The sequence below is a fragment of the Heterodontus francisci genome, chromosome 1 (genome assembly GCF_036365525.1).
Source record: "Heterodontus francisci isolate sHetFra1 chromosome 1, sHetFra1.hap1, whole genome shotgun sequence".
Lineage (NCBI taxonomy): Eukaryota > Metazoa > Chordata > Chondrichthyes > Heterodontiformes > Heterodontidae > Heterodontus > Heterodontus francisci.
The window spans coordinates 164,424,048-164,433,424 of record NC_090371.1 but is presented as its reverse complement, the minus strand read 5'-3'; the positions used below and the strand labels follow the sequence as shown (position 1 = coordinate 164,433,424).

The window sequence follows — 9,377 nt, the reverse complement described above, 5'->3', positions numbered from 1 at the left end:
GTACACCAGTTGCTGAAGGTAAGCATGCAGGTGCAACAGGTAGTAAAAAAGGCAAATGGTATGTTGGCCTTCCTAGCGAGAGGATGAGAGTACAGGAGCAGGGAGGTCTTACTGCAATTATACAGGGCCTTGGTGAGGCAACACCTGGAATATTGTGTGCAGTTTTGGTCTCCTTATCTGAGGAAGGATGCTCTTGCTATGGAGGGAGCGCAGCGAAGGTTTACCAGACTGATTCCTGGGATGGTGGGACTGACGTATGAGGAGAGATTGAGTCGGTTAGGATTATATTCGCTGGAGTTCAGAAGAGTGAGGGGGGATCTTATAGAAACCTATAAAATTCTAACAGGGTATTAACTTGACTGGATCGATGCAGGAAGGATGGTCCCGATGGTGGGGGGAGTCCAGAACCAGGGGTCATTGTCTGAGGATATGGGGTAAACCTTTCAGGACGGAGATGAGGAGAAATTTCTTCACCCAGAGAGTGGTGAGCCTGTGGAATTCGCTACTACAGATAGCAATTGAGGCCAAAATGTTGCATGTTTTCAAGAAGGAGTTAGATATAGCTCTTGGGTCTAAAGGGATCAAAGGGTATGGGGCGAAAGCAGGAACAGGTTACTGAGTTGGATGATCAGCCATGATTATAATGAATGGTGGAGTAGGCTCGAAGGGCCAAATGGCCTACTCCTGCTCCTATTTTCTATGTTTACATTGAATTTCAGTCCGCCGCAGAGGTTTTTCTTGCACAATAGCATTGTTCTACAAAATAATCCTATTTTCTTGATCTCTCCCCATAAACTTTTATACTTTTCTTCTTAAAGTAATTATGCAAGCACCTTTTTGAACCCTGTATTTGATTTATCAGTTCTCACTTTTAAAAACATAAATGATACAACTTACTGTTATAACAAAGATTCATGGGAATCTAAACTACAATGTACCTAGCAATGTCAAAGTAAGATCAGGTCAGTAATATTGTTCAAGCAATACTTTTGGCAGGTTGTTGAAGGTAATCTGGACATCAAATCAGTTTTCAGTGACATTAATCATGGTACTATAATCTACAAATTGAAATCAAGTCCTTTGAAAATAAAAGCAATTGTTGGAATACTTTTCACAGCATTTTCCATCAGCTTTTCATTATATTTGTACTTTTCTATTTCTTTTTCATTAATACATATTCACAACATCATTGTAAGCTGGAACAACCAATGTGGTAGAAACTTTGCTCGCAAATACTGCTGGCTAGATTAATGAGAAGTGGAGGGGCTGTGAAGGACAGCTCAAACTAAAATTGCAAGCTTTAATGTTTTTAAATTCTAGTTTGGATAAAAAGGGTAGATTTTCTGATTGGTTCAACTGTTGGTTTGCTGACCGTCTGATCTACCAGATCAACTTCATTTGCATAATGTAAGTGAATTCCCAGCCCAAATTCGGCCTGGCAATGAGAGCATGTTGGGGCAGGGGATAGAGGGCCAAAATTGTGTTATTTTCTCTTTAAGGGATGATCAGTAAATTTAAATAGCTAAGGTCACTTAAAGATAAATCGTCAGATTTTGAGCTAAATGTATTCGTAGCCTTTACAAAGGCCAATAATATTTTTCATGTATATTTCAGTCTTTGCAAAGGCTGTTGGGTAATAAAAATGACTGACTAAAGCAAAGAGCTAGAAGAGTTAGCGAAGCAGGAAGTCAAATCTGTAAACAGAAGAACATTCCAATCTTCAGTTTACCAGCTAGCAAAAGAGTTGGTGTAGACTGAGGAAGGTGACTGTTTGCCATTCCTGTGTACCCTCCTCAATGAGCTGCATGTAGGGAAGGATGATGGTACAGTAATGTAATGGTACAATAATATAGCACTTATGTTATTCAGCTAGAGTAAGAAAAAGTCATTCGGCCCAAATGTGCTTGTCCCTTTTCTGGACTCATCCCTATGTGCCTACCTTTCCTCTCCCACACCCACATCTGGGTGAGGCAGAAACAGAGACCTGTAGCCAATTTAGGAAACCTCTGTCAAAAGATACTCTCCAACCCCTCAAAGACAATTGGACAAGCCCCAAGAGGCTCCAAACCTGACGCAATAATCCATCTTAACCTTCCTTCTGCCGTGATCATATTGTTTTTTAAAAACATGTCCCATGCCTTCGTGAAGGAATGCAGAGCCAGTCCTCACTGCTATCTGCAGAATCTAGTTCCACAGGTCAATTAATCTCTGAGAGAAGTAATTTTAAGCACCTAATCTCACTCCCTGCTTTCACAGTTTAAATAAGTAGCCCGTAGTTCCATCTGACCCCACCACAACCTATCTATTTGCATGTTTTGATGCCCTTAACCTGAACTACCTGAAACAGATCCTGCCTAAACCTACAATTCCCCAGCATTCCAAGCTCTGGGCATGATGCACCTCTCTCATAGCATAATGCACATAGGTTGAGTTTATATTACTGGACTTGCAAGCCAGGGGTTGAAAGTTCAAATTCTGTCCTGGCAAGTAGCAAAATCAAATTCAATATATTAGGTTAAATTACAGATCAGCATCAGGAAAAAAAAAGTGACAATGAAAGCTTCTGCCTTCCTGCAAAAACCCAACTGGTTTGCTAATATTCTTCAGGGAAGGAAATCTACCACCCCTATGAAGTGTGGCCTATGTGACTCTTGCTCACATCCCTCGATCCCTTTTTCTAAAGAAAAGTTGAAGATTTCCACTGGGAAATTCATTGTTCCAGTATCATGAACATACCAAAAAAAAAAGTCTTCTGGCCAGCTAAATGGAAACTGGAAAAAAAAACAAATTAAGAAAAAATATAAGGTAAAAGGTTCAAAATTAGCCATAACTAGTTACCACAAATTTTAACAAAAGGCTTCTTACTTCCACGTCTGGACCAGCATATCATAGCAACCCTAGAAGTCCATTTTATATGGATGGGTAGGTTAATGAGGTGTATATTGGTAAACAGCTTAGGAATTGCCTGGGTGAATTGGGGTCTGATGTTAATATGATTAACTGCATAGGAAATAGTGACAGACACAATAACTGGCAGACACTTCTGGAACCTTGACCTGAAAACTGGATATGCTGAATGGACAGAAACTGTCCATGAATCTCTCTCTGCCTTATTTCTTTGATCAATAATCTCTATATCCATTAATCAAACAAACAGACTGGAAATTCTACACTAAAGTCTACTTTTCTATCTCTTCCATAAATCTGATTCCATATTCACTAACATGTTGCAGGGGTCTCTGTTTAAAATGTGACCACACGTTTAAAAAAAAGAACTGCAAGATATATTGCTCCTAATTGCTATCCAGTAACCTTGATTGAGAATGTGCATCTGTATAGACACCAATGGGACGAATTTCTGCATGGGTTCTCTTCTTCGTCCATTGTAACTTCGCTGGAAGTGTCACAGAAATCCAGGAATAACAGTGTAAACATTCTACGCCTTTTTTCTTAGGCTTTTCTGAAGTTAGGGTGGAAAACCCTCCTTGGTAGAAATTCGCACCCCCCCCAAATGGCGCTCAGCTGTGATGTCCACCATGGTCAATCAGCCTGTGAACACTCAGTGCCCAGCTTCATGCATGAAACATGGCCATTTGATGGGTCACATTAAGCTGCATTACCTATCACTACCCTGTAGATCAAAAATTAGAATCCGTACAGACTTTGACAAACCCAGTGCCAAAAACAGATTTTAGTATAAAAGTATAATTTTCCTTTGCACATTTAAGGAACTGCTCATTAAATTGCTAAATTGACCAATTTTAATTAAAATACAATTCTTAAAATATACATTACTTGTATGTGAATATTTGAAAGTACCAATGAAATATGAAAAAAAATTGTGAAATTGCAGTATCTTCAGTAAACATCAAACTATTTACCATAATGTGTTCATGTGTTCAATGAATCAAACAAGATCAATTTTTGCAAATCTCATTGATTCCATTTTTATAAGCAGATATACAATCTAAGAGCAGTAAAACATTTTTCTTCCAATTTATTCATATACAAATAAAACTCAAATAAAATTTACAACGTTCGATAACAATTATATCCCAGTTACAACATTCAGCCCAGCAATACTTTAAGCAGCTCATATTCTACATACTTTACATAGTGCATTAAGCAAAGAGATCTGCATGAAAAGCTTGTAATAAAATTACAACATAACTATCTTAATGCAACACATGACAAAAATCATTTAAAACATTGTGTTTTTAAACAGTTGAGCCTTCATTCATTTTGCAAACGTTGTGCATCCAGTTAACTACCATTGGTACAATGAATCATTTATAATAGGAATTGTGAAGTTTGAAGATTGTAGACAATTTATTTTATAATTTAATGTACCTTAGTGAGCTGAGCATATCTTGTACCCTGGTTGGAATAGTAGTGAGGAAGATTATATTACAAGTTGTTGGAAATGCCATGTGCATTTCTCATTGCTGTTATGAAACCATAAAATATACACTGCATTTATAAAACATGAAGTTGACATTGCAAGGCTTCCATCTGTGTATGGTGCTGGTGCTTTGCTGAACCACAATTGGACATGGTGCAAACTGCTACCAACAATGCACATATATTTGACTGTTCTCACAGAATGTAGGGATATAAATTTGTTAAGAATGTGAATGTCAAGAGTCTTTCTTTGCTGTGCCAAGTCAGACATCAAATGGAATGCACTCAAGTTTGTGTTGAAATGTAAGCAGTTAAAATATACATGAAATCAAAGATGGCTGTGTGTACCCAACAAGGGTCAAAATATTTAGTGTCCAAATATATATTTATGTTTGAAAGCATGTAAAACAAAGGCCTTGTTAAGTGTATTTAGTTTTTTTTTACTGCAACGCACTCAAGTTGATAACTTAAGTACAGAGATGTCTATAAGGAGTCATAACTGCAAAGGTTATCAATAAAAGTAAAAAGGGGAAGTTGGAAAGGAAACAAAAATATAGGCAGTACTGATTTAGGAAACTGCAGATCTCTGCTCTAATATCAATAATGAAGTAAAATAACAGAAATTATTCTAAGAGGTTTGCTGGACGGGTACCTGAGCAGCAATAACTGAAGAAATAGCCAACATATAGTTAGAAGAGGAAAATTCCACCTGAAAAACCTTGCTTTATTTGTGAATGCTACACATAAAGTAGATAGTGGAGCTTCCTATGAGATTGCTTGCTAATTTGGGCTTGCAGAAAATTTGATGTTACCATTAAAAAAGTATTAGACTAAAAACCACACAAATCTAGGGTAAAATGAGGAAAAGAAGCTGGTAAAGAAAAATTGCTCTCAGAGACCAAGGCCCTGAAACTCCTGGGGTTGGAAATGGCTATCCAGGGGTGCTGGAAATGGGGACAGAACCTGGTTACACCAAGATTGCACCGTTTGCCCGAACCTTTTAAAATTCCAGTGTGGGGTAGCAGGGGGGCATGGTCGGATTTTCCACCAACTGCTCTCCTATACCAAGCTGCCATTTCTTTTTCAAAGTGGTTGGGGTGGGGGAGGGGGGGGTGCATGGAAATAGGGTCGGACTTCCCTGGGAAATTCCATTCTTAATGGTCCTTGAAGTTCTCTCAGCAGAACTCAAAGTCAACAAAGAGCTGGCCTTCTGAAGACTACAAACCTAATACCGAAGACTGAAAATATCTTTTCTCTGTCCTGTTGGGCCCTAGGGTAAATGGCTGTGGACTGCTCCGTCTTACAAGGGCAAGGTAGATAGGGTACGGCTGGTGCAGGTGCTGCTGCCTACCCCAGGAAAGCAAATGGCCCATTCCTGGGACTTAGCATAGGATCGCCAGCCTGGAGATCAGGTAGAGCAGGTGGAAGCTTTGATCTGCCACATTTTCCACAGGAATTTCAAGGCCATAATTTCAAGTTGGGGAGGAAAGGAATGTTGGATGGAGTTTACAGGGGTCTGTACTTAGATGTTATTTCTAATATACATTAATGACCTGAACTCTAAACAAAAAAAACTGGTCAAGTTTGATGATAATATTAACTTAATAGAAAGGTTGCAGATGAAGATTTGCAGAGGGATTTAGATCAGTATGCAACAGGCCAAAGAAAGAAGAAATAAAATTTAATACTGGCAAACATTGGCCAAGTAAAGGTGGCCGGTAAGTTTATAAATGTAACATATGCATGGGTTTCCTCTCTCTCAACCGTTGAAATTTAAATGTTTAGAACATGCAGGTGGCAACTTTCACACACACTGTAAACATTTAAAATGAAGAAAATTTAGAAATGCCCTGGAGATCGAAATTGTAGCCCATGTGATTTCAAATCCAAGCAGGCGAGACTGTTTCCTCTGGGGCTCTTGCACTGTTTCTCTCTGTTGTTACTTTCGACCCAGATGCCATATTTATAGTGAAACTTTAGCATTATAGCTAGGCAAAAGCTGCCATATAAATGCAATGATAGTGCACTCAACACTTTTAAAGATTAGATAACATGCAATTAAAAAAAAATTATAATGCTAGGACATATTGACAGAACAGGAGAGTATGGGTCGAAAGGAATTATCCTAGGGCTCTGTAATGCATAGTTTCAGATCACACTTACAATGTTCATGATGCCATAATATGTGTACATATAAAATATGTAAATAATATACACAGACATACACACAGAACAGGATGCAAAGATCAACAACATGACTTATTCTAGAAAGGAAAACTTAATAAGCCAAAACTCTGGAAACAATGTAGTTAAAGGGGAACCTCACCAAGGTATATAAAATATTAAAATACAGATCAGGCTACAAGGACATTAAATTTAAATTGTTACAGAGTAAATTTAATCAGATAAATCTTACCCAAAGAGTGATAAATGTATGGAATAACCAGCGAGACAAAAACATTCAGGGCATTCGACAGGCAATTGGATGCTGTAGGAGAGTAAAGGTATAAGAGGGCTGTGCTTCAATGGGCCAAATTAATTTTCACTTGCTTGACTCTATTTTCCTAAGTACTTTTTAGTGGGATTCAAATCTTCACAGCTTCAGCTAAACAGCCCATATTTCTTGCAAAAGAAAGTTACAATAAAAATTTGCTTGTTTTTCCAAATCTACAAAACTTTACCTTTTGTTATTTTATGTGAATTTTCAGTTAATATATATTTCTGTAAATGCTGAAATACATTTACTGTACTTCTATATAAATTAGATTTGATGGGTTTGAAGTACACATCCGATGAAGTTACACCATCATTTTAAACAAAATGGTGAATATCCTTTCATAACTCAATTCTGAAAATCATACTCAAATGTGTTGTCCAACTTCTTGGATCTCTGCAGTCGACAGTGGCTGCCTTGTGTTTCTCAGCATACGGGAATGCAGTCAGTCCGTGAAGTCTTTTACTGTGTTGCAGAGATGGTTGCTGTCAAAACGAAGTTCCTGAGAAAGAATGGGCCTGTGTGAATGAACCAGGACTGCCAAATGTACTAATATGGGGATGTGACGGGATCACTGAACTGCACACATTGAACTTCTAGGAGGGTTCACAGTTCTCACCACAGGCTCCTGGCTGTAATTCACAATATCTGCCTTCACTACACGCTGTCATAAAAGAAAAAGTAGAGATGTTATGGATCGTTGAGCAAATTTAGCACGAAATACAAGTCAAAATAGGTTTATTAGAGAGGGGATAAGTATGCTATGCAAGAGCAGTAAAACTTTCAATTACAAATAAATTAGATAATGTATCATTGTATTGCTGAACACACTGAAGCAAAAAAGTAGAATTACCTTAATACTTCATAAAAATAGATATAAAAGCCTTAATAAACTCTCTCATCCAATGCATGAGTTAAGTTTCAATAAACAGAGGACTGGAGGGAATCTACTGTAATATGGCAACCACATGTTAGTTTTTTTAAATTTCTTTAAAGGTACCATATCAATGCAAGAGTTGCTATACAGAATTGCAGTTATATATGCAAATAAAATCAACATTACTTTAAATGTATTTAATATTTAAAATAACTCTATAAATGAAAAATCTGATATCTATTGGTAGAGCGTGCAACATTTTCGTCCTTCATTTTATCTAACTTTTTTCCAAAAAAAAAGAGGATTTCTAGTTTTTGCTGCAGTACCTGAATTATTGTATGGCACACACTTTACTCCGGCATTGTGCAGAGCCCTGTGATAGATTCGCATCATGTGGGTAATTTACCAACTCGGCCCTGACAATATGCTGCCAACAAAAAGATGCCAGGAAAGCGAAAGAGTGAGGGAATAGAGAAAAACAATGAAAGGAAAGAATGAAGACAGGATTGAAATGTTTCACATTTTGATATGAGCAACAACTAAACGGAACTTCAAATATAGCAATAAAACACCAAAGCACAGCTTTCTCATTTGACTTTATTTTAACACCAACAGTAACTCATTTCCTTTAAATGGATTACCACCAATGTTGAAGCAATGTCAATCAGTAAATTCAGGCTGAACTTCATGGCTATAATGAAGGAAATGTACAGGACAGGACTGATGAATTAACCCAGAGAGCACAGCTTTCTCTAGTAGAATATAGAACCAATTTAACTTGTGACCTTCAAAAATAAAGTTGAATTGAAATACTTGCTATACAAAGTATTAATAAAGCACATAGTTAAGTACCTGTTTAAAAATTTAAAGAATGCTTTAAATACAGCTGTGATATCTGGATGTAAAATGTTAAAGGAAGTATTAATTATGTATGTAAAATGTTTGAACAGTGAAAGCATGATTAGTAAATGCAATTCTTTAATATAGCTGTATTCGATTTGGCCAAGACAAAACAACATATTGAAAAAGTATTGTATATAAAGCCCTTGTTTAAAAAAAACTCTACAATCAGATGTGTTATTGGAAATTAGTCAGATACTCCACAAAATAGCAGACTGAACGAGATGTAAAATGCTTAATTGCATGAAACTAAATCCTAGTCATTGGTAGCAGTTATTAATTCAATCAACTGATCAATAGGAAATTCTCCACCAAATCTAGGTTTAAATAAAGTGGAAAATGTTCTGCTTAATTCCTTTAACTGCTTAAAAAGCTTTGTGGCCATTTTTAAAATGAAAAACGGTTAAAAATATATTGCGACATACTGTCATTTTGGCATATTTTATGGCAATTAAACATTGGAAAATACTCTGTAAATACGGGAACCGCGTAAAATACTTTACCCAAAATAGTGTTGTAAAACAGGGTGAAGTATTGAGGGAGATCTGTCCTCAAAAATGAGAATGAGATTTGTTTTACAATAAACATGGTGACATACCTTAAACTTAATCCTACAGTATCCACACTTCATTTGTTGCTAAGTTATCTTTTTCACATTCAGAAAATTAAGTACAAAATGAAATATGTAAAAGCTGCTGTTTTTCT

At 36.9% G+C, this 9,377-nt stretch overlaps 1 protein-coding gene across 4 annotated transcripts in view; it reads right to left on the bottom strand.

Annotated features, from left to right (window-relative positions):
* Positions 1-3,980: 3,980 nt before the first annotated feature.
* The window catches only part of rab28 (RAB28, member RAS oncogene family), a 195,483-nt gene continuing 190,086 nt past the window's right edge, over positions 3,981-9,377 (bottom strand). For 2 of the 4 annotated variants that reach the window (XM_068037988.1, XM_068037999.1), the window contains one exon: positions 3,981-7,559. In XM_068037988.1, the coding sequence (XP_067894089.1) occupies positions 7,467-7,559 (93 nt within the window). In that variant the 3' untranslated portion in view covers positions 3,981-7,466. The remainder of the gene's footprint in view (positions 7,560-9,377) is intronic. The other 2 variants (XM_068037993.1, XR_010975609.1) reach the window with 2 other exon arrangements.